Source organism: Centrocercus urophasianus, unplaced genomic scaffold (genome assembly GCF_019232065.1).
Source record: "Centrocercus urophasianus isolate 14NV4802_14NV808 unplaced genomic scaffold, USGS_Curo_1.0 seq_12, whole genome shotgun sequence".
NCBI classification, from domain to species: domain Eukaryota; kingdom Metazoa; phylum Chordata; class Aves; order Galliformes; family Phasianidae; genus Centrocercus; species Centrocercus urophasianus.
Window position 1 is genome coordinate 28,529,147 of NW_024884364.1, and position 25,745 is coordinate 28,554,891.

Consider the following 25,745-nt stretch of genomic DNA (forward strand, 5'->3'; position numbering starts at 1 on the left):
GTGTCAAGGTGAAAATCTTACCTGTGCTATGTCTCAAACCACGAAAGCATTCAAAATGAAACTTAAAATTATGGCATGTGAAAGTGATGGCAAATAACTGCATGGATTTTGATATGTTGGTTAAACACAGTCCTGTAAACAGGGAAAAGTATGCAGCTGTGCTTTCCATTCTAATGAAGAAATATGAAAGAATAATTCTGAGATTTAATACATAATTGCATAGTTGTATAATTGCAACTCCCTATCAGTCAACATAAGTACATTACCTGCAGGTTTTCAAATAGACTGTATAGATTCACAATCAAACATTCAACTCAAAAATCTGATCACCTCTCTTTTCTAAATTTCTTGTAAGACCACAGAAAAATATCCCTCACTTCACAAGCGTGCCTTATTCATGTCATCACTTTTTTTGGCCCATTTGTGAACAACAGTTTTCAAGGAAAGAACAAAATTAGATCAAAAATCTCTGACAAAGACCCAGAACACTCATTAAGAGTTGCAACCACTGCCATCAAAGAGGACACTGGTACGTCATTTTCACAAAAACAAGGTCAAGTATCCCACTAGTTTAATGTTGGATGTTCCCCCCACCCCCCTTTTTTTTTCTATTCTAATAAAATTGATATATTTTTAGAAGAAGCTTTGTTATTTATATCCATCAACTATATCATACATTTTACATGCGTCCCAAGACAATTCCTCCTCCCTCAATATGGTCCAGGCAAGCCAAAAGGTTGGACACCCACAGTTTCAGTTATTAAAGTGTTTCCGACTGTTTCTGACCTGCTCACTTTACTGGACAGACCTATTCCCTACGATACAGTTCAGCTTTCTGTTTCCCATTTGTCCCATCAAACACAGCTTATAGTAACTTCAGTCTCACCTAAGCTAATTCCTAGCTTTCATCTTTCCTAAACATACCAAGATCTTTTAGCATACGCATTCTTCAATCAACAATTCCATGAAGCACTTACTATTGCCCCACTCTCATCCCTTCCCTCCTAGTGAACTCCATAAACAAAGATTTACTTGTTACTTTTTTTATTTCCAAATTACAAAACATGTCTCAAAGTTCGAATCAGGGGTATTAACTAAAACCTCAGTTTTTAACCTCCAGAAGACATGCATTTTGTATTACTTTCCCTCACTTAAGAGCATATAGAGAGCTATGAAGTACTGCTGTACATGCACTAAATATTAACTGCACACAGGGTAAAAGTTATCACTAAACAAGGCAGTACATTCCCTCCCACTGCACAGTGTGCAAGGTGTCTGGGATAAGTAAATGGACCACGGAGCATGCAGAACCCCCAGAGTTAAACTACCCTGCGTTCAAAGGTTGAAACTGAGCAGAGAAGGAACTACCAGCAGTAATGGAGACTGCTTATTAAGCGAAAAACAATACCTTTTACATGACTGTGTGCCTGTTTATCATATTGGCACGTTAGAACTTTATTACTAACTTCAGTTGTTTAGGGAACAACAGCTTTTATTAACATTTAAAACTATTCAAACGTATCACAGTAGATATTTATATATTTCAACAAACAAGCAATCAATCAGTCTAATCATCTTCACCCAATTAAGCACTCCAGATAACAATTCCCAATTGAACTCCACTGCAAAAATAAAGATTATTTCATATACACCCCCAACACACACATTTCCCCATGCAGATGTACACAGCTCTTTGTATGAAATTTATTCCAAATTTAGCCCGTTCATTGCACACCTTAGCAAAGTGGCAGCTTGTAACTCTTGAGAGCATAGACCTATTTTAAGTGTCTATGCGCTGAAGTGCTAGAGCTCCCACCTACAATGTGCTCGAAGACACTAAATATACAGTGTAGCCAATGGCAGGTAGTTTATGAAAGATGGAAAACTGTATCTCATCTTAGTTTACTGTTATTTAACACATTTTAAAAATGTGTTACCTATGTTTCATGGCAGAAACTAATCTGGGCTAGGTGGTCACTTCTGCCTGCAATTTGAGGGACCTACTGCTGGCATTCTACTTTTCTGATTCCTCCAGCAGCAGGTGTTTTTTCTCTTAGTAGCTAAATAAGATGGATGGTTATGAAATTTAGGTGCTTACCATAAGATAAGCAATCACCTCTTACTTTTAATGCTTGCTTGCAGACACATTTTACTCCTGCTACACATGGTAGCTATGTAGAGTATTACAAATTAAAATCACTGAAGACACTCAGGTGACGAAACTGTTTAGGGAATAGCTCTGAACTACAATTAGCTGCTCTCAAATATTTAAATGGAGGAATATGTCTACAGCTGCTACTTGAGGCCAATAAACTTGTCTCTCTGAATCTAGGGTAGAATTAAAATTGTTACTTGTATGTTTAATGTAATTAAACACAAGGGCCTACTTGGACACCATGTGAAGGTTGACTACTGTTAGGTTACTCAGTCTGTCACCCCCAACACACTTGTAATTCAGACAGAATAAGTACGTAATACCTCCGCAGCCATGCATATAACAGTGTTTTAGTTGCTTGAACGTGAAACACTCCAAGACAACCACAACAGGCCAAACTGCATGCTACTTTAAAACAAAACTGTAGATAAAGAAAAGGAGAAGAGGAGGTGGGAAGGGTGCAGCAGAAAATAAGAAAGCTCCCAGGAGGAAATCGTAGTTACCAATAGGAAGAGTAGTGGGAAAATTCATTCCAAGTTTCTGGAGACTGCTAAAAAAATTAGTAGTAATACAATTAAATAGCATTGGGCCATGGAATACAGATTCCATTCCATTTCCAACAGAAATCAAAAGATTTTTCCCTTACACAATTATTGCTTGCTTTGATTTACTGGGAAAAAAAACCCCACAATGTTGGAAAAAAAAACATATAGTAAACCATAACAGAAAGATCTACATATTAACAACATATTGACAGAAGTTTCCTAAACAGCACAGAATTCTTTGTTCACATATGCACCTAACTTTGATTAAAAGGTGTTCTGCTACTAGCCTTTTTTATTCTCCTCTTTGAGGTTCTCACACACGACTCTCAATATTGCACAGAAAGCCATTGTAGCTGATGCTTTTGAAGCCTTCTTTACAGTCATTTCATTTTAGCCTTGAGCTTGCAAAAAAAAAAAAAAAAAAAAAAAGTTACTGTGACATTTCTGTCCAAACAGCTAAAATAACAGCCATGGGGACAAGAAAGTGACATATTTTGCTCCCACAGCAGAATTCATGGGGTGGGGTGTTGGTTTTTTTTGTTGTTGTTGTTTTTGTGTTTTCCCCCTAATTGGTTTAGGAAAGAGATACAAACTCAGTTCAGCATATATTAAACCACAGGACAACTTTGCTTTCCAAGGTAAAAAAGATATTAAATATTTACATATAAACAAGAAATCTACAGAAACATTATTTTTTAGAAGTCTTTTTGTTCCCAGGCTAATTTTTTAAGACAAAAAGGGAACTCCTCATCTGTGACAAAGACTCAGTAGCTGGCATTGTCCTACTGCAGCACAAACCGCCCACATCTTCCAGATCTTCGCACAGCTTTTAAAATATTCCCACAGATTCCAGAGTTCCACACACATCAACCTCCAGCAGTTATTTTACACAAAGAATTTTCTTTCAAGCTTTACTGTGAAGAGAATCAATTCTTGATTCAACAGTAGCCAGTCTTGCCTCCAGAGCATTTAGTATGGTGTTTGCCTGTGAAGTAAGTGGGGAATGGGGAAAGATACTTGATTAGAAACAGATGTACAATATAAAGAACAAGTATAGATGTCATGGAAACAATGCAAGATTAAGCATTACCCTTTTTAGTGCTTCTTCCAAGGCAGCTCGACTTTCAAGAGTTAAAGGTTCCTCATCAGTAACAGCCTGCTTTTCTGAGGATCCTAGAATGTAACTGATATGCTACAGTTTAGATGATGTACTTTTCACTCTGAAGGCAAAAGAACATCTGTATGATTCATCCACCACTCTTGATAAGATTGCAATTAATGTGTATTAATTAGCACAGTCAAAGCACTATTTCAGCAACAACACAACCCTATTTTTAGTAATCTTGCAAATGAGCTGCATGGTGGAACTTAAACAACTTTGAGCTCTAAACAACCAAGATGTCATTGCTTTATATAGTTGAAGCTCCAAAAGTTAGTCATGTTCTGGTACTACGGGATACAACAAAAATATATTCAGACATTGAGATTAGTGTAGCACTAGCTGGGAGAGTTAGATATCATCACTACTCCAAGACCATGCCACTTTGCAGCCCTGTTATAGCCTTCCAGAGACTTTTACTGCCATCAAAAAACAAAGTACTTAGCTGTGTAAAGAGGAAAAAACTGTTCAGAGTAGGAAAGAAAAACACCCATGTAGGTACAGCAGAACAGGCTAAAAACTGTTCGAATGTGGTGCTCAGGGACATGATTTAGTGGAGGGTTGTTAGGTGGTTAGGTTATGGTAGGACTTGATAATCTTTAAGGTCTTTTCCAACATGAGCAATTCTATGATTCATAAAACAGCAGAAACACTAAAACTAGCCCACATGGAAGTAAAAGTAGCTAAGATACTTAAATCTGGATACTTAAAATCTTCCACAGAATCTCTAAGATTACTCTTAAGCAATTTTTTAAAGTAAACTTTTTATTTCTTAAAATGAGAAAGAACTCTGACGTGGAGACTTAACAACATCCTGAAACATTGAAGAACTGTTTAAGACCAGTTTCAAGTGCAATAAACCAGAAAAAAAACCAATATAAGCCAGACCTCCATTTTCTAGAAAGTTTTTGTCCATAAAACTGAATGCGTACTCTTACTTAACTGTTTTAAGATTTATTTTTACTTGCTTCATAAGGAAGAGGAATACCAGCCCATACAGACCTCTAAATTCTGTGCAAACTCCTTTGTTCTCTGCTTATTAAGTGCACTTCTACTAGACTGAAGTCAGATACCTCTGGTATTATCTATGACTGTAGACAGACAGCAGGCTGCAGGTAATGACCCATCACCACAGGCTCATTTTCTGTTGTCTAAAGCAGAAACGTGTATACTCTTCTGAGAAAATGAGAAAGAACAATTTTGTTGTTTCAGGTATGGGCCACAAAGATGATGAAGGGCCTGGAGCATCTCTCTTGTGAGAAAATGCCGAGAAACCTAGGACTATTCAGCCTGGAGAAGAGAACTCTGAGAGAGGATCCATCTCATCAAAGCTTGAAAATACCTAAAGAGTGGAGTCAAGCAGTTGGGCACCATTGAAAAGAGCCTGGCCCTATCAGGAGGGCAAGAGGCACAAACCGGAAAACAGGATGTTCCATACAAACATGAGAAAAAGCTTCTTACTGTGAGGGTGACCGACTACTAGAATGAACTGCCCAGAGGGGCTGTGGAGTCTCCTCCAGAGATACTCAAAGCTACCTGTTATAGGGAACTTGCTCAGACTGTTAGCAGCAACATCCCTTGATACAGTGCTGGAGGGTGAGATTAACCTGGCAGCAACATAGATTCTGTCTTTACCTTTCAATCGCATCAACGTTGAAACAAAACAAATCCCTCTTGTAGTCGAGATGTTTTGGGGTGCATCTGTAGATACTGCCAAGTGTCATTGAGCAGCCAGAGCAGAAAAACGTTTCAATCATGCTTTAGAAAAAACAAAAAACAACAATACAAGGAACAAAGAGAGAAAAACCACTCCTCCCCACCCTTATTAAATATATATATATATATACACACATATATTTCATCTATATTTCATGTGGTCTTAAGAGCGCTCACCATCCACACTCTCCAGGCCTCTTGGACAGCTTCTGCTCCTTGTCCACCGAGACGTTGCTGGAGGCACCTGTGCAGAGGCAAAGTTAACCAAGGGCCCCCAACAGCCGCCGTGCGGGACAGGCCGTGGGAGCGGCACTCACTGCGCAGGAGAATGCACTCCGTCTCCTCGTCGTTGGCCACCCAGCTCAGCGTATCGCCCACGGGCCGCTTGCAACCGCCGCACAGGAAAACCATGGGCAGGTTCTCGTCGTTTTCCTCTTCCTCATCCTTCCCGCTCGCCCGCGGCCGCTCCAGCGGCAACGCATCTCGCGGGATGGTCCCCTCTAGCAACGACAAAGACGAATCCACCCCGACTGCACCACCTGACAACGGATAAAGCAAACCCGCCATTTCCTTCAAACTGCCCGCGGCGGAAGCGGAAGCGCTTCCATACGTTACGTCCGTGGGGCGGGGTTCCGTGCGTGCCCACGCCCCCGCCGTAGATACGCTGCTAGCGTAGCAGGGGGTGGGGTTGGGTTTGTGGCTCCGCACCCAGCGTAGTTACGCTCCTAGGGTAGACGTAGGAGGTGGCGGGTTTTGTTTCTGCGCTGGTTTGTCTCAATGCCCTGCTTCCGTAACGCCTACAGGAGCGCGTTAGGAGGGGTTTGAATTGCCGTAGCGCTTAGGGGGCAAAGAGGAGCTGGCGACGGATGGTTTCAAAGCTGTTTTTAACCAAACTGGTGCTTTTTGTGCTGTGCCCAAGCACCTTTACTCGTGGTTGGGACGGTGCCTTGCTGAGCCCTGTCTTTGCGCTGTGAGCCGTGGGATGCAGCCCTGGCTTCCCCAGCCACAACGCACTCTGAAGGTTTTAGGGATGCAGCCAAAAGCCAGCTGAGGGCCTGCTGTCATTGCTTAAGCACGCACACAGGTATCCACTTGCTATGCTGCTAGGGCCCAACACCACAGACCTTCAGCTGGCTCTGCCTATATCATGGCTGGGAGGCAGCTCTTCCATCCATTGCCTTTGGGGTGCAAGGAACGAGGAAGCAGCAAAGCAAAATGCAAGACCATGAAATCATGAAGACTAGAAAAGATCTCTAAGATCCCCCAGTCCAACCACCAGCCCACCCCCCCACGCCCACTGCCCACGTCCCTCAGTGCCACATCCACACGGCTCCTGAACACCTCAGGGACGGTGACTGCACCACCTCCCTGGGCAGCCTGCTCACCACTCTTTCACAGAAGAAATTCTTTCTAATACCCAACCTGAAATCTCCCATGGCACAATTTGAGGCCATTTCCTCTCATCACTGTTACCTGGGAGAAGAGGCTGTCTCCCACCTCGCTACAGCCTCTTTTCAGGCAGTTGTAGAGAGCAATGAGATCTCCCCTGACCTTCAGGCTGAACGACCTCAGCTCCCTCAGCCACTCCCTGTTATGATTTATTCTCCAGACTTTTCATCAGCTTTGTTGCATCCTCTGTCTATGATGCATTTTGTCAGGTACTTGCCCCCTTCTTTATGCCAGTAGGAAGAGATTTCCTTCAGCCTGGCTTTTTCCAATAGCTCCAGAGAACACTTCATTGCAGCTGGACTCTCAGAGAGAAGGGTTTGTGACACATCTGGCATCTGTCCATCCCTTTCTTAGCTTACTTGGCATCCATCTCAGTTCTGATATGCTGTGGAATAATGTAACTGCCCACCAGGAAGCAAGGGTTACGTTTAAAGGCTGCTACTACTTATCTGTCAGACATTAATATTCATTTTTGCTCAACCCATTTTAGTACCAAGGCAGTCCTTGAGCTACAGGACTCCAGAGTGGTTTACACAGGCATCAGTTACACAGTCTCTTTCTGAGGGCGCTCAAGTACAATGAAAAAAAGTATTTGGTTGAAGCTGATTTAAAATGCACTACTGACATGGCCAACAGAACAAACTCATCTGAGTACTTCTGGTCTTATGAATATTACTGGGATTACATAGATCCAATTCCAGTAGATGGAAGGAAGTTGAAAGTTAATAAATGTAAGTATAGTAGTGTAGTAGGTGTTTATCTAATACAGGAAAAATGAGCGGGCAAAATGTTGCATAGCTTGTGTTACTGACTTATCTTTCTTTCTTCGTGACGGAGACCATAATGGGTTAAGCGTGCAGGGTTTGTATGGATGGGTGTCTGTGTGCCAAACTGTCTTTCCTTGACTATGTTCTAATAGCAGTTATTGCTAATAATGAAACTCTTTGATTTATCTTAAAATATTTGAAGCTGTAAAACTGCTGATACTAACTTTTACTTAGAGCGACAGGCTTTTTGCCATTGCTGAGTGTAAACCTAATAACGTGCAGATCTGTAGGCTTGTTGTCTTGTAGGAGGGTTAGCTATTTGCCTGCTACTCTCAGAAAAGTTGTGTGAATGAGCAAAGTTCTGTTGTAAGACTATCATGTTTTCAGTTTGGGACAAATAGCTTATGTTACAACTGATAAATATTTAAAACCATGGTAAAGGAAGAGGTTTGATTCTGCTAGCCAAGTACAATAAGCTGAAAATACATTCTGTGATTTTTCCTCTTGTGGTTTATTGCTACTGAATTGTAAGATGAAGTAGTAATATACATTATCAGCACAATACTTTATTGCCATGGAAGCCGAGTCTGCTGAGTTTAGAAATTATTTGCAAAGTCTGTAATGTGAAACAGCATTATCCAAATTCAGCCATGGGCAGTTAATTCCCTTTCACACTTGGTTTTGCACAATGACACAGAGATGTACTTCTATGGTTACTTAAGTTGTTAAGACTTTTTTTTTCCTAATGCAACTGCACTAGTTTGGTTTTACTACAGTAAAATCACAGTTATGTTATGAGGGATTAACTTAGCCTGATACAGCTGGAAGGATGGATGAAGGTCAAGGGAGAAGAGACAGGCATGTTTGAACTGCCTCAGCTATGGGCAGCCATGGCTTTATTAGTCTCTGGTTTACTGAAGACAACTGCAGCTATGCAGGTATGGTTTCAGGAACTAAAATAGCTTTCTCCAACATAATTACAGTGATCTGGTCTGTAGGAAAAATATGATATACTCTCAAAATATTTTGAGAGCAAGGAACATTCAGACCACCCTCCTCAGACACCTAATTCAGGTCACTGTGCAAGGAGCTTCGTGTTCTTGTAAGAGCAAGAGTAAGACAAGAGAGCAGAGGTTTTTTTCTGCACAGCCTCTAGAAGAGCTTTTCTGCCAACTCTAATGAGCGTAGGTTTACTGCCTCCAACTTTGGGTAACCAAGAGCAACACACCTAAAAGAAGATGTTGTAAATATCATATATAGCCTTCCGTATATAAAATCTCACTCCAAAATACTGCAGAGCAATATTTTGTGCTGCTGGGAACAGGCAGGCTGTGAACAGCTTTATACCACTTATTAAATCTCTTAATTTGAAAGTTAAAGCAAATAATCTCCAGCAAATTCTACCAGGGAAAACCCCTTACATGCTTCTGTGAGAAGATGTTGAAATTCCCCTCTGAAATTCACTAACAGTTTCATGGGGAGCATTGCCACATACCTTGTTTGAGTGCTCATGAGTGATCTCAAGCCTTATTTCAGTTTAAAACAAACAAAACAACACACAACAGAGTCAACCAATCTCTTAGTGATTTTTTTTTTCTCCCTATATCTTCTCTTACCCTAAAGAAGCAGAGAAGTCTAACACCTTTCAGGTCTCTTTATATTCTAAGGAGGTGACTTAAGTGATCATACTTTTTGTATGTGCATCAGATCTTCTGTGCCTTTGGTAACTTCAACTCACTGATCAAATAATAAAGGAGTGGAGGCTTCAACGATATAAAATACCCGCAAATTCCTGTAGCAAATTCCTGTTAAATAATGGAGGAATAATATGATGAGTGAAGAAATTTACTGACAAAAAAGCTTTAGGAAGAGATCCTGCCTTGTTAGGCACCAAGAAAACCCCCTTAGCCTCAGCTTTGGGAAACAAATCTGCAGGAAACCAGTCTTCTGTATGTCAGCTGCCCATCTTCCAGGCAAAGAGGAAAAAGAAAGATGCAAGAGTACGGTGTGAGATTTACTATTTTCCCTATCTGCAGGGCAGTGTTAAGGCAGTGTGTGTTCCCTGGGGCAGCTGTTTATGTAACAGATCTCTAGGCAGTGTGCCAAAATGGGATTCTGCTCCATGATTTGTGTCTTTAAAAAGCCCGTATTGGCTGTATCAATTTCAAATCAAATCAAATCAAATGTTGGGTTTGGTTTCCTGATGGGCAGGAAAGTTAAATTTTCCAGTCATTGGGGGTTTTTTGGGTTTCCTATAAAAATAGATGTTTTTCCATGTCAGCAGCCTAGAAGGAATGGACGCTGCGTCATACTAGAACTTTTATTCTTCCTTCTCCAAATGCCAGTGGGAAAACAAGCTATAAAGAAAATAGCAAGGGAAATAATTCCACAGCTGCTTAGTTTTTTCCTTGCTTTGAATAAAAGGACTGGTAAGGCAATGAACATACTTTATAGGTTTTCCTGTCTTTACACAATATTTACATTCTTTTACCTTCAAAAGCAACTGCTGGGATTATTGTCTTCATGTGCTTGGAACTATGTAAACAAATCAGATTCAGCAAGTTCTTGCCCTTTGTGCAGAAGATGAAATGTGATAATTTCCCCTTAGACAGGGGCTTGTAGAGCTGTAAATATTCCAAAATTGGCAAAATACATGATATCTCCAGAATTAAAATAAGGGCTACATTCAGAGGTTCCAGGGGACTTCTGCTGATTGACTGCAATGGGACTTGAGCATTTGTTCAGGTGCCTTGCTGAATCAGCCCTAATGAACTATACATTCGTCATAACCCCTGGGATGGGATTATAGCTCCCTAATTCAGTCTTGCCTTATTTTTTTATTTAATATAAAACAGACCTGAATCTCTGCACTTTTTCCTCTGTCATGTGGCCTGTTCCCGAAGCATGGTGAGAACTTGCTTGTCTCATGAAAATGGATCTAAATCCAGCTATGACGTCATGTTCTTGCTTTCTATTAGCAGCATTATGCACGTCTACCCATTTTGTATGAAAATAATACAGGGCTTAATTGGCCCACAAATGAACACGCTGTTCAAAAACATACACACATGCGTATAGAAGGTGACTATAAAAGTTAGCAATAAAAGAGATTTCTATGGGTTGTTAAAATATGTTGTCCCAGTTCAGGAAGAATCCTAATTGCAAGACCGTAAAAACAGTCAGGAAGTTTCTGTTTATCCCTCGTGAGTTCCCGTGAGATCTGGAACAAATTTGATAAGCTTCAGCGAATTCCATGAATTGTATTAGCGGCTCTTAAAGATGAAACTAAAATAGCTTTGATACGGAGTTTTATAAATCTGTGCTCTTCACTTCTCTCCACATGGCTTTGAGCACTTAAACATCAAGTTTTTCATCATATCTCCAGTTCTCCCCTGAGAAGTTGAGACTGGCAGTAGCACCCAGTCATTGTCTTGTATAATAACTTTTGTGAGGGTAGGCCGGAATACTGGCCCATCCATTTTCATTTACCATCCCTTGAGTTAAAGCTCAGTAAAAGGTTTGTTTGGGGTTTGTTTGTTTGTTTGTTTGTTTGTTTATTTTACCAGAGGAAGAATAAAATAAACTGATGCCCCAGTAGTCATTTTGTACATTCCCATTTCTCAGTAGCCCAGCCAAAGCTCAGCTCTCTGGTAAGACTCCTGCTGGGTCAGCTCTAGCTGAAAGCATAAAGGACCTGGAGTAATTCCCCGTAATCTCTTTGTGACTCTGATGACAACACGTTCTGAACTTTTTCACAAAGAAGCACCTCATCAAATATATTGGGCCTGTTTCAAAGAACATGAATGTTTTTTGTCCTTTGAGATAGAAGATTTATTTTATCCTGGTCAATATTTGTCTCTGGAGTCAATGACCCTTCTTTTTCACCTTAGTCTAAGTGAGAAACCAGTGATGAGTTCAGAGCATTTCTCGACTTGTGCCCTGCCCAACACCCAACATTTTCAAGGCTTTAGCTGGAAGTTCACTACTGCACTGATCCCAGGAAGGAATATTTAGGACACAGTGACCAAATGTGCTGCTGGGGCAGAAGTGGATTCATCCCATCTAACAGCAAGCTCAGAAATGAGGCACTCATTTCAGCAGCACTGTAACCTTACATCATAGAAAACAAGCTCCCTTTTTCCTCCAAACAATTCCTGAGCTCTGTTTCCGCTCTTAAAGCCCTGTGGTCACTCAGATCAGGAATGAGATCATCTTTCTTTTTTTTTTTCTTTTTTTTTTTTCCCTCTTTCATTAATTAAGATTTTTAACAAATTTGCATGCAGATTCCCCTCTTTCAAGGGTTTAGTTAAATTCAATTAATTCAATGGCATACCTTTCTTACCAATCATAAACTGTGTTGTTGTTTTGTTTGTATTTGCCATGTCGCCAGTGACAGAATTATTGTGTTGTGTTCACAGATTCTATTGTCATAGCCTTTTGGGTTGGACTTGCTGCCTTTGTGATGTTTCTTTTCCTTATTTTGCTCTACATGTCCCGCTCTGGATCAAATCCAGTTAAGTAAGTAGAATGAGAGGTAAAAGAGCTAAGTGTGATAAAATAATCTGCATGAAACATTTATTCACTGCTTCAGATGATCCAGAAGTTACATTCAGCATTTGCAATTGCACACTGAGATGATGCTGCTTACTTATGTGGTTTGAGTGTCCCTCAACCAACTGCTGTTCACTGTTTCTATTAATCACCTGGGCTAAAATATTAATTAATAACTATTGTGATTTGCCAATGCCAAAAGCATTGGGGAATAATAAAGCACAAGGGTAGGCAGAGCAGTCTGTTCTGCACATTGTGTTTGCAAAAAAAACATATATTTTTCTTATGTCAGCTATCAAGGTTGTATCTTATTAAAGTAAGAGTGTCTGTACATGCAGAGTGAGTGAGTACCTCATGTAAACCACAACTAAGGAGGAATCAGAAATCATGGTGATAAAGTAGGTGAACATGAGCCCCCCAAAGCAGTTCTGCAAGGCTCGATCAAGTTAAAAGAAACTTACTAGTGAGATCACAAAGGTAATAGTATGTGTGGCATTGCTTAGACCATTCAAAAAATGTTGTACTTGTGTTAGAATGGACTCTTTAAAAGGAGGTTTAAAGAAATAGAGAAAGAAATTGTACAGTGCATCATACAGCAAGAGCAATAAACTGAAATCAGTTCGTTTCTCAAGGAACAGAGGCTCAAAGGTGCTTATTCGGAACTATCTGCATCCTAAGAACTCTAGTGTCCAGTTGGAGAGCCACATCATAACAATCAGATGCCAAAGTATTTTACTAAAATGTAATGAGTGGAAGCTTATGCTACTCAAACTAAGATGTACTACATAATTTACTGAATTAATTTCTGTTAAATGGGTCATGATTAATTCTTTTTTTACTCAGTGACTTAATATCTTAGTAACATGCAGTTGTATTCATCCCAAAATTACTGTGCTACTATGGTCTAGCATTCTAGGGTCTGTTATGCAGAAGCTTCTTTCTCACCTAAAATATGTGAGTGGCTTATTCTCTAAATATTTTTAAGCTCTTACCATTTAAACTTACTCTGTGAGGCTACTGATGTGTATAACTGCCTGAAGATCTGCTCCTGTTTTCTGTTCTTTTCTTGTTTGGCGAATCCCAATAGTCTGACAGTGCCTTTTTTTCTCAAAGGTGGCCCATATCTGAACTGCTGTCCTTTAGCATAATAAGCTCTTGGTAAAACTATAATATGCTTAGTCAGAGGCAGTATTAATCAGTTGGAGGTGTAGCTGTAAAATCGAAGAATTGTTAAGGTTGATAAAGACCATTAAGATCATTTAGTCCAGCCATCAACCCATGACCACCATGCCCACTAAGTGACTTGAAACACCTGCCAACCACAACCCTGTAGCATTCACCACACCACTCAGCTTAGGAACGATACAACATAGTAAAGCTGGGTTTTCTGCTGGGCCAGAGTCTCCTGGAATTAACCTCATGTCATTTTCCTAGTAATTAATGCTTTCAGATGTGATTCTGTTACTCACATCTTTCTAAATATAAATTTCAGTAGAGAACTATTCACCATTAGGAAGACAGTTGGGTCTCAGCTAGAGAGTAGGTCACTAAAGCATAACAGCATTTTCAGGTTCAAAAAGTGTTCTGCATATATGGCACTACAGAAAGACATCTAGATCTACAGAAAGAGATTCTAGAGCAGCATGACACTAACCAGGTTGTTTTTACAGCTGGGCTTGACAAAACAGGACAGTATCTTTCAGTGGCAGACAGGTGGGTTAACTAATCTGTTTTAGAATATTCCTACCTGAAACTCTTGTTCCTGAAAAGAGAGGCTGAATAAATACCTAATTGTAACAGATACATTTGCAGTCCTCTAAGCAATTATTGACCCTGCCCAGTGAAGAGCAGAGCAGGTGCTGCACAGGTACCTGTAGTGGATGTGCCTGAAGAAGATGCAGTGCCTGCTGATGTGCAGCACTTACATGTTGGTTGAATGGGAGCACAGTTCTAACACTACTTGTCATTTTGAACTTTGTCTAAGGACAGGTTTCTGTTTGCAGCTTTCTACACTTGGCTTGCTTTGTTTGCTACTAGGTTCTTGTTGTTTGGTTTTTTTTTTTTCCTGGCAAACATGTTTTATGTAAACAAGGATGCGTTTGCCCACTGTTCCACCTAATCTGATCAGGACAGAGAAAATTCAGCTCAGCACATTAGGGAGAGGTTCAAGATTAGGTCACAAACAAGCAGAGGGAATATCGTGGCATAAAAAAGGAGCTCTAATAGCCTAATTTATTTGCACCCTGAGGCCCCTGGCATTCCCACAAAAAGTAACAATGACAATAAAAAAGGCAACTTGCCCAAAGAAACCACAAAGCAAGAGGCAAGCTAATAATACAAGAAATATATGGAAATGAACAGAACATTATAGGGTAACATTAATTTACTGTTCCTGGAAAAAAAAACTGGCAGAAGTCTATATACATGAATAGCTCAGTGTATTTGGAAAATTAAAACAAGTGTTAGTTGTTTGTTTTTTAATCACTTTATATTATGTTATTTAATGAAACACTTGCCTTAAAAATATCCATATTCATCCTCAATATGTTCAATTTTGCTGTTAAAAGACCTGCTGTGAGCAAGGCAATTTGGCAGTGTTTTGTGGGAAACCCGAGAGTCATTAATGGAAAACAGTATTGGATGAGATGTTCGTAAGTTTTAAATCATCCTGTGTCTCATCATTTTTCTAGGCTTGAAACATAGTGAGAAAATATTTTTAGGACTGAACAGAGTAGTCAGCCCCCTTCTCCTTCCCCCCCACCCTCACAAACTTGCTCTTTTGGATTGAGTTCCACTTGTTTTCTAACTGCCTGCTCCAATTACATTTAACTCCACCAATAAAACACAATGAATTGCTGTTCTTCTTATTAGCTTACACCATCTTCTCCTTTCTTCTCCTTTTCATATAATCTCTCCCTTTTCCTTTGCATGAAGATCAACTCGTATCTATATGAATTCTCCTTTCTCTTTTTCCATGATCATTGTGATGCATTCACCTAACAAATGTACATGTGCGTCACTGGTCAAGGCTGGAGAACTTTTACCTTCACTGTTTCTGTGCTCATCTCTCTCTCTGTCAAACCCAGGGGCATATAGGACAGTATGTTCTGTTTCCGCTTGCTCAATTGCTTGGTGAAACACTGTGCTTTCAGGTCTGACTGTTCGTAAGAGCATATCTCCTTGCTTTCACTTGTCTTCACCTGACTTTCAGGCATACCTCTGCTGCTGTAATTCAGCTACCTTTATGGTCAGCTGGATCTTTGTGGGGTCCCTGGAGATTACATTTTGGCCTTGTATAATACGGATGATATCTCTTGTACAACAGTGATTGCATCTATTTCACCACTGTGTACACTATGTCTATTATGTTGGCAAGGCTATGACATCTGCCATAGTCTGCTGATTTTCAGCTGCATATCCATACAGAAGAGAAGTCAAAGTGTCTTCCGAAAGACACTTATGAAATAACTAGATTTACTTATTCCACTGCATAATCTTCAGATGCTCAGAGGCCCTGGACTCAAAGCTGTGGTCTAATTGCATCACACTCACTCTGCAATACTAAGTATTTGGTGCCAAATCAGATGAGAGAATTCAGGAGGGGGGGGAGGGTTAATGCATGCAAGAGAGCTTCAGCAAGGAATCCATGTCCCAGTCTCTTTTGTAACCATTATGCTGGCCCTACAGAAGGAAAGAAAAAATGGTTTGAGGCATGGCACCAATTAATTCAAACCCATTAGCATGCCAAGGCATTTACCACAGTGTTGTAATCAAGAGCCAGTATTAACATCTGCATCAACAATCTTTCTTACCATCCAAAATGATAGAGAAAACAAGGTTTGGTGGCTGGAGACAGTTCCCATTGGAGGCTGGCACTTCATGCAGTGGAATCGAGGCAGGGAATCAGCCTTCCCAAGCCTCCCAGAGAGAGATCCCATTTTCCCATGCATTTCACTGGAGGTCGTGCATTCCTGACAGCTTGACAGACTGCTGTGAACATCTAAAATCTTCAGACTTTGCTTATCTGACAGTATAATGTAGGGAGGGGGAAAAAAGCAAAGAAAAAAAAGAAAAAGGAAGGTCCACACAGTCTCAAACAAGTGACTCTGGACTCCTTGGCAGCATGAGGCTTTTTTGATGTCTGACAATTTTTTTTGCAATAAGAAACACTATTCAGTGTTCAGACATTTTTCCCAACTACACCCAACTTTTGTCCAATATTTTTGGGACACATGGTAACAAAGTTTCAGAATCCCTCTTGCCAGACAGCCATGTGTGACTTGGCTTAGAAACCCTTGTTCTGCAGCCAGCTTTCACCTCGGTTTGCAGGTGAGGGTTTCCTGTACGGACAGGCAGATAACTGCTGATTTGGTGGACAGTCTGTACAACGTCCATGTGCTCTTTCAGTTTTCTGCTCCATCCAGATAATTGCAACAGCTGCTTCATTCCTGGAACTTGGGAACTAATTTGGATATTTGACAAGTCCAGGATCGATAGCAATATCCTAGATCTCACATGAGGGTAGACAACTGAGGTCTTTTTTTTTAAATCTTCAAGATTGTAATATTCATTAGTGAACAACAAATCAACCATATATATATCCTACAATAACAAAAAGTGCCTATTCCTGTACACAAAGGTAGCAGATTTGATAGTCTAAGCACTAGTTCATATTCTTCCCGATGACCGTAAGAAGTGTCGTAGTCTACTTTGCCATGCCTTGTCTTTGGGAAGAGGAGCTTATTGCACTATACTACTTACTGTAGTAAGAAGATCATTGTGAGAGGTACTTTCCTGACTAAGCAGGCAATGCTTTCAGGTAGCTGTTCCTGTTCCCTGTTTTTCTTAGGCCTCTGGTTTCAAGTCTTTCAGGCTTTCATCATTAAGAGAACCTCCTACATTGACAGAACCTATGTTGGCAGCTCCTCATTGGTTGTTAAAATGGTTAGCTATGAACTGTCAGAACTTGTAACAAGTCTTCCACCATCAGAGCTCAAATCACATGGTCTTCACAGAAAGCTGTTCTCACTCCTGTCATCTAAAGGTTGATGGCTGGGAACCTAATCCATACCTTTTGGCAGGCTTCACGTCATTGGAGTCCCATGACTGGGTCTGTGGTGACACTTGGTACAGTGGTACTCATAATGCTCAGAGAAAACTTATCTCTGAGTGAAAACTAAGTCAGGTTTTTTTGTTTAGCACCATCCACTCCCTGCGTGCACATGTGACCACACAGACAAGAAGAGAAATCGCCTACCAGTAATCAGTGCCCTTCCAGAAATCTCATGCGCTGAAAAACTGTAGGGGAAACTGAAATACCGTTTGCTGAATGTGAGGTTAGAATGTGTCCCCCTCTAGTGGCTGCTGCTCAGACTTTCTTGGGTGGGCTGCACAGTAGAGAGCACTTCTGAGATGCTGGGAAGTAGGCTGCACTGGCATTAAGATGCTCACCAGTGCTTTCTGAAGGCCCTTCTAGTACTTGCCCTTTCTCTTAGAAACTAAAATCATGGGGATTTTTATTTTCAAAATATTAAACTGTTTTTAATGACAAAAACTCTTCCTATCTGATTGGGCAGACGTTTAAAAGTGTCAAGTCAGAAGAGTGAAATAACTTTCGACCAATGCATTCGAGTAGACCTACTGTATCATCCAAGCCCACACTGTCTCTTCCGAGAGTGCCAAATGTCCAGTCCAGTCCTTTGCTCCCAAGGGACATAAACCACAACCGATGGGTGGGAGGAGATCTGGGAGTGCTGCCTACTGAAAGCAGGGAGGCAGGCTCCTCTAAATTGTATTATCCTGAAGAAATGAAATCAGATGTTTCACTGTGCCCATCTTTCTATAAAACCATGCTGTCTGGAATTATTTTTTGTTGATGTCCCTTGAAATACTTGTTCAGTTTTATCTTATCTTTGTTTTAATTCCATGACTTTGCCTGGGGCTGAGGTCAGTTACACTGGCTTCTAGTGACCTGGCTTTACCAGTTCACTCACTTGGAGTACTGGGACATTAGAGCCTTTCCAGTCTCATCATGTTTCCCCACTGTTCCAAGGATGGTTAAAGATTAACAAGAGCCATCCAGAGTTCTCCTCAGACAGACTGCAGGTCTCTGGGATGCAAGTTCTCCAACTGGTGTAAAAATTTGGATAGCTAGCTGATGATACTGAGCTACTTAATGGACTGGAAAGGAAGCATCCTGTTATGGTAAGAATATTTTTGTCTTGTTTCTGTCAAATGGAGAAGAAAGATCTCTTGAATATGCCTGCATAATAGCAAGGAAAACCCCAAGTCTGCTTGCCTCCATCCTGTGGTGGGCCTGTTGCTGAGACTTGGGGATTTTGTTTTATTTATTTTTCCATTACCATTAAGCAGAATTACTGCTGTGTTAGTTTTGTCAGGCACAGATGTTTTTCATTAATTAATTATAAATTTGATGTTAACAAGTTGGTATTTCCCTTCCTCCAAATTATTCCAAATAATTGTTTCCCTTTTCATCCCATTAATTTTATCTTGCATTGTAAGTTTTGTTACGTTCGTCTGACCGCTGATACAAATGTGGCTTTTAGTCAAGGACCCCTCCTTTTTTTTTGCATGTGAATCTGTGACACCAGTGCACTAATAAGACTTTTCAAAAAGTTTCCTTTTTCTTTCACACTTTTGGGGCACATTTTTCTTGCCAATATAATTTTCCTTTCCCACCTTTAAAGCCCTAAGGATAGAGTGATAGTTGGGACTATCATCTTGTGTTATGCCATACTCAGTGGAATTTGCTGCTTTTAGGCCTGGGCTTATCTGTCATTTCTTTTTTATGGGTGAATTTTGGGAAGCTTCTGGGAGGAGGGAATAGAGAAGAAGAGGCAGGGTGAACTCAGCTGTCCTCCTATCATCACCCCATCCACCTCTCAACTATTTTTTTTCCAGCAGAATCATAGGTCTTTGTTATGTACACTGAACATTTCCTGCTGCCCTTGTCCAACATGCTGTTTCATGCTCAGATCCCCACCCTTTCCTCAGACAGTCATTCCCAATGCCAGTGCCAGGGGATCTCTCCCAGATACCATGCATCCCTCTTGCTCTTGTCCCCATCGTCAGTGACTGTCTCTCTTGTACACTTGCTCACATTCACACATCAGCCCTGTCCCCTTTCTTTCCCAGGAGTGCTGATGGCAGATCCCCTTGCCCTTGCTGCAGAACGAGTCATAGCAGTGTTTCTAGTTTTCTTTATAAAAATGCAGGTGGAGAATCATGCCTTGGATTGGACTGAAGGACAACCATGATTGGGTTGGACAGAAGGTCTTATTTTGAGTAAGAGTGTTCACCAGGTGTGGCCCACAGCTCACCGTTTTGCTGTTGGTAGTCACCAGCTAAGGACATAATTCTCACAGTGAATGAAGAAAACTGAAATCCAGAAGCATCTCTCATGCTGGACTCAATGTATTTGTGTTGGAAGAACCACCTTCTATATTTTTTAAAACTTTCTAAACGTGCTTGTTTATGAAACTGCTGCTATCTGTCCTCCAAACAGTAGTCCCTGATAACAATGCATTTTTCCTTTCCACACGTTACAGACAGGTGGTCGTAAGGAACCGGGTAGAAGAAAGCAGTTCCAACAGCGAGCAGCCTCACTGTGACAATCTCAGCAGTCCATTCCCAGATTTGGTTGCTCCTGGAACACCCAGCTGCCTTCCAGATGACAGTAGCATTCATGGAAGTATGTCAGCCTGAGTTAAAACCAGTGAAACAGAATCAGCAGGACAGTCCACCTGGCTATGGAAACAATTAGTACGCTAGACTGCAGCTGAATTAGTTCAGGAAAAGAACAACCAAGACCAAACCTGACAAATTCTGGATGCCTAAAATGAAGAACTGCCTGCGAAATCTCTCTCTCTCAGTAAAGATTCAAACTCTTCCCTCAGTTATGTCATCCAAAATGTTTGCTGCCTGTTGAATAATTCTCATTAACAGGCACTTGGCTGAGAGCAGATGTATTCCTCCAGCAGAAAGAATATACCAGTTACTCTTTGTGTTCTCTGAAGCACACAGAGTCCTCTTATTCTTCAGGATATTTCTGCAGAAGCAATTTTCCCTGAGTTTTCTTGCTGTGAAAGAAAGCAGTATCACATATATTGGGCAGCATAAACAATACTGTTTAGACATATTGTTTAGAAAATATTGTGAGAGCCTCAGTGAAATATCTATTTCTAGCTTTGTCCTCAGATCACAATCTCATCAGCAGCATCTTAGTGACATCTCCGTTTGGTCGTCTTCTCAAAAGTAAGCAACAATGGCAAGCATAACATCAGCAATAAAACTTTGCTTTTGGGAGGGTTACAACTTGCTTCACTGATTTAAAGCTCAGCAATTCCCTCAGGGATAGAATACTATTTTTTTGCAAAAGAAAAGTAAGTATTTTGTTTACTTAAAAATCACTGCTTAGCTAGAACAGCTTTTAAAAATCTACTGACAGCACTAAATATTTCAATTGAGTGTGCCTTACTGAATAAACTCATTAACTTTACCCACTGCCCAGAAATAGTTTTGCCACAAATGGCCAATCACCTTTAGCTTTCATTTTGAAATGGTAAGTGGAGAAGAAACACGAAGACTGGACAGATTTGAAAAGGTATCTGTGAGTTACTCAGGCTTTAGAAGAAGTGTGCTTATCGTGTTTTATACCAAAGAAAAATGCTGGCAAAACTACAAAAGCAACAATTATTTCTGCACAAATTGTTTTTAGCTGGGGCTGAAAAATATTCCATCAGAATCTGGAGTCCTCTCTGAGGGCCACAAAAGCTTTTCCATGAGGTGGAGAGGACAAGTTTAGTTCTGCTTGAGCAGAGCAGGAAGGGCCACTCGCATTCCCAACCCTTCAGCTCTCTCCACCTTTCCTTGGCCCTGGAGTGCCATGAAAGCCAGGCAGAACCAGACAGAGGTCCAAGAGAGGGTGAAAAACCCTTAGAGCTACAGTAAATTGTGTGACCAGGATTGCAGAGTCAGTAAGGCAGTGATAGTTGGAGTAGGAAAAGGACTGTGTAACTAATTGCTTGTCTGAGGACAACACAGAATTCATTTGAAACTTGAGGAAAAAAATAGCAGTTCCACCTCACCAAGCAGGCAACAGAGACTCCTACAGTGAACCAGTAGCAGAGCAGCTCTATGCTGCATACAGGGGATGTGGGTATGTTGGGTTGTGTTAACAAAGCCTTAAACCCAAGAGACAGACCAAACCACAAAGTATGTATTTGTAGTTGTATTGTTTTTTAAAACTCCTTTTTCATAAATCTCTGAGATAAACTCTTCCGAAGTTTGCTTTTTGAGCAAATTGACTACCGCTGGTATTGGGCTTGGAGTCCTATGGAGCTTCAAGTCTGCTGAGTCATGGATACACAGAGAAAATGAGGAAACGCCGCAGGAACCAAAGAAAGAACATGGACAGAGATGTATCAGAGAGCTGAAGTCTTCCTTCAGCCAACCCAGATGATCACAGCAGCCTTCCCCACCTCTCAGACAAATTCACCATTTGCTAGAGCTGAAGTAGTTCCCTCAGAAGACATAAATGAACGTTTGTGGCAAAGGCCAGACTGGCTTTCATTGACAACAAAGCTCCTGCTGCCTTAAAAGGGGTGAGAATTTCACCTGTGTAGCCTACAGCACCCATGCCCTGTTGAAACGTTGCACCCATCAGCCAACAAAGCGCAACCCAAAGTAGCTCATGCAGTTGGTTCAAAGACATAATCGACTCCCATAAAAACATTATTCCTCAAACGTGACATCACTCCACCTCACTCACACTGCTTGAAGTCTTTTCCTTCCAACATGGCAGACGTGTTGTATACCAGCAGCCCATCGTGGGGCTGAGGTCCACTTCACAACTCAAGAAGCCTACCTGCACTCAAACCTGCTGGTGCCTACCGTACACCCCGTACTTCAGGAAGCAATATATTCTTTGGGGGCTGTTGACCTTGATGACTTCCTGTGCATTTTGGGAGAAGGGCCCAAAAGATGTGTCCTTGCAACACACCCTTAAGTTTCGTGCACTCGTTCTCATCACAAGGACAACAGCAAAACAAATGACTCATGTCATTTGTAGAAACTCCTTGTTTTAAAATATAGGCTCATCTAGGGGACAAGTTTTCCACTTCTGAATCCTTTCCATAATTTATTCCATTCAAGATTAACTTCTGAAGGTAATGACTCACCATCTAATTTATTGACATTCATTCTGAATACATTGGCAGCAATTCACACACACAAATCACTCAACAGCTAGCCAACTGCGTGGGGCTTTTTTGAAAAGATATTTGACCATTATTTCCAGAAAAACTTCATAATAATCTCTTAATTGCTCCATTATTAGACTATATTGAAGCTCACAGAATCAGTGAGAGACAGAGCCATTTTTAGAAGTTCCCACATGCAGAGCTGCATCTGTTTACTGAGAATCACAGAATGGTAGGGTTTGGAAGGGGCCTCTGGAGACCATCGAGTCCAATGCCTCGCTAAAGCAAGTTCCCTACAGTAGATTGCACAGGAAAGTGTCCTGGCAGATCTTAAATATCCCCAGAGAAGTCATGACCTCTCTATTTTTTACATGACAGGTCAGTAGCTTTAACTTGTTAGGTTGTTCGCATTACTTTTGTTTCCGAAACAACATTTATACATGAAAACGTGTATGAGCAATCCTCTCCTCCAATCCTTGAATATTTTGGTATTAACAGTGTTGGAGAAAACAACAAAACAATAAAACCAGGAAGACGTTAATCACAACTAAGCCGTTCTGAATGCTTAAGGCCATCAGAAAACTGTTACTTCAGGATGCACCCTTAGGTGCATTCACATCAGGTAGTCAGCCTGCATTATACGTGTTACTGCAAAGAAAGCATATCAGCATAGTTGCAGCTGCAGTCTCCTCGTGTTACTTTCCTCTTCTGTAGTACCTTGCAGCTCATCAGCAAAAGCCAGCTAGAACCATGACAGCCATTTTTCTTATTTTAGCAATGACAAAACTGCATAGAGAAATCACTACTTCCATTCACAGAGGGAAATATCCAGGTGTGCCAATAACTGTTGAAGCAGAAATAATTGAGCACACCTGCTTGCATCTGATGCACTTACTTCCAGAAACAGGTCTTAATTAATCAATTACTCATTCCACGTGGATGAGCTCCAATAAATGAGTTCTCCTGCAAGTATCACAGTTGCACCATTCTCTTAAGCAAACACAGCATGTAAGGTATTAGGAAGTGCTGAAGCACATAGCCAAAAACTTGTTGGGAGATAGTGTAACAAAGGGGTTGTGGCATTTAGGCTTTGGGTTTTGTTCCCTTAGAAAGTACCTGGAAGGGTCTATGGTACACCACCACTGTCCTGTAGTATGTCAGCTATTGCAGAGGATTGGCCTTAGGCTACAGGCAACTGCCCACCCAGCTGCTTTCTCACTGCCCCACAGGTCAAAATTAAGACAGGGGAATTGCTTAGCAGTCACCATCTGGGCAAAACCGACTTGGCTTAGGGAAAATTAATTTACTGCCAATTAAGATAGATGTGGGCAGTGGCTGAATTGCTCTAGTTCCATGAGAAAAATTTTTACATTACAGCCTTTTACAGGTTGAATGGTTTTAATCTCATTTCTTTAATTCTCTCAAACAAATCACATTATAAACCACTTCTTGATGTGATCAGCCCCTGAGGACAGCTGAAAACCTTCTATGTGCCACAAGTATCTTCTTTTCCAGTCAGACAAGATGGCTTCTTTCCATCTCCAACCCTCATTTTCAGATCCTGCCTTGTGCACTTCCTCTGGTTTCATTTTGTCTGTTTTTGTTTTGTGTTTCTAAATTAAGTGAAATACTTTTTTCTTTGCAAAGAACATTTTTTTTTTTTTTTTTTTTTTTTTTTTTTTATGTTGCACACCAGTGATTCTATATTAATACCATGCCACACTTCAGCCTCTATTGGGCTTGTACAGCTTTTTCAAGAGAATATTTTTTATTTTTAAACCAGGTCTTGATAGAGATAGCACAGCTTCTTTAGGACAAGGATAACAGCATATAGAAGCAATTCTCATTTGCATCTCATAGTCCTTTATTCTTAAAAAAGGCACATTATACAAAGATCACAAGGAGTGTGCACTTTGAATTTTTCCCCAGTACAGACCGTGTACAGAGTACCTGGGCACAGCACATATTCATGAGTGAATTTAATAAATCCTGTTTTACATTTCAAAGGTTCAAGTTCAGGCTCTGCCTGTTTGCATGTCTGGAATGATACGTTAAACTGCCCTTGGGGCCATGTTCAAGAAACATTTATCACACTTCACAGAGAATTTCCAATAAAACACATGTTTTATCAATCACCAGAAGGTCATTTGGGTCTTAGCTCTCTCTCATCTTCTCAGAATGGAGAGTATTTGCTGAATGTTTTCCGGCAGTGGTGATGGGCAGTGCATTTTTTAATTAAAAAAATTATTAAAAAAAAAACAACAACCATAAAACACCAACAGAAAAGAGAATAAAACCAGACCACCTCAAATAGAAATGCTTTCAAAAGCAATCTAAAAATGAGAAGAATCCTAGACCATTATGATCCCAGGGGCCCAGTGCCATCTGTTTTAGTATCAAGTATCCTGAAAGAAATGGTTTTTCAAGACATAGTAAATCATAGTGGCTGAAGCTCTGAGCGCTCGTTCTCTGCATTTATACCAAACTGTGGTGGAGTACTGCAGCCATTTTTCAACATCCTACATCAGAGAGAGGATGGGTTTTAATTGCACGGGGACTGAAATACAGACCAGAGATGATGGACTGATCAGTTGTCTTTGGTTCTTCATAACATTAAAAATAGTTGTAATTAAAAAAATGATATAAATAACGTTATGTCCCATAACTGGAGAAAGAAAAAAAATAAAAGGCATCGATGAATCCCTCCTCCTCCGATTCTCACAAAGTAAGAAAATATTGATCCTTATGATAAAAGTTAGTTTCGTATGAAGAACAGTTCAGGAGGGTTTCATGGCTAACAGCAGTGATGGCAGAGCATATAACATTAAAGATATAAGTGTCAGTTTGCTGAATCAATGTCCCAGTGCAGCTGAGAACAGGGTTCTGCAAAGAGGTATAATAGCTTCTTCTCCCTGTTTATCAGTTTCCATGTCATCATCATTTAATTTATCATCTGTACTACTGCAGATCAATTTGACATGGGTTATTAACATATCTGGCTCCTGTGCTCCAAGCCATACGTCTCCGATGTAAACAGAAGTCAGGAACACAGAAACAGCTGTGGAAGAAACAGAAAACAATCAGAACAGATATGCTTTTTAGTACCACATAGCAGTAACAAAATAACCCACTTTATCTAGACAACTATATTTTAAAAGCTTCCTAACTATTTTCTAGGTGGAA

General features: G+C 40.6%; 3 protein-coding genes across 7 annotated transcripts in view; 1 reads left to right on the top strand and 2 right to left on the bottom strand.

The window, feature by feature from the left end:
• Nucleotides 1–1,474: 1,474 nt before the first annotated feature.
• Nucleotides 1,475–6,172, bottom strand: MIS18A (MIS18 kinetochore protein A). Its single transcript, XM_042810063.1, has 5 exons — nt 5,893–6,172; nt 5,753–5,819; nt 5,495–5,617; nt 3,791–3,884; nt 1,475–3,685 (listed from the first exon to the last, which is right to left on the bottom strand). Exons 1-5 carry the CDS (start codon nt 6,140–6,142, stop codon nt 3,605–3,607), a joined length of 615 nt encoding a protein of 204 aa, XP_042665997.1. The 5' UTR covers nt 6,143–6,172; the 3' UTR covers nt 1,475–3,604.
• Nucleotides 6,173–7,529: 1,357 nt separating this feature from the next.
• Nucleotides 7,530–21,579, top strand: LOC122155591 (melanocortin 2 receptor accessory protein). Of its 2 annotated transcripts, XM_042809581.1 has the most exons (3): nt 7,530–7,755; nt 12,210–12,309; nt 19,911–21,579. In XM_042809581.1, the coding sequence occupies exons 1-3, from the start codon at nt 7,650–7,652 to the stop codon at nt 20,065–20,067; spliced, it is 363 nt and encodes a 120-aa protein (XP_042665515.1). In that variant the 5' UTR covers nt 7,530–7,649; the 3' UTR covers nt 20,068–21,579. The 2 variants fall into 2 exon arrangements, 1 of the variants encoding a protein (XP_042665515.1); XR_006167274.1 differs by lacking the exons at nt 7,530–7,755; nt 12,210–12,309 and adding an exon at nt 12,325–18,546 and having other exon boundaries at nt 19,911–19,998.
• Nucleotides 21,580–24,833: 3,254 nt separating this feature from the next.
• Nucleotides 24,834–25,745, bottom strand: part of URB1 (URB1 ribosome biogenesis homolog) — a 44,216-nt gene continuing 43,304 nt past the window's right edge. For all 4 annotated transcript variants that reach the window (XM_042809577.1, XM_042809578.1, XM_042809579.1 and 1 more), the window contains one exon: nt 24,834–25,620. In XM_042809577.1, the coding sequence (XP_042665511.1) occupies nt 25,415–25,620 (206 nt within the window). In that variant the 3' untranslated portion in view covers nt 24,834–25,414. The remainder of the gene's footprint in view (nt 25,621–25,745) is intronic.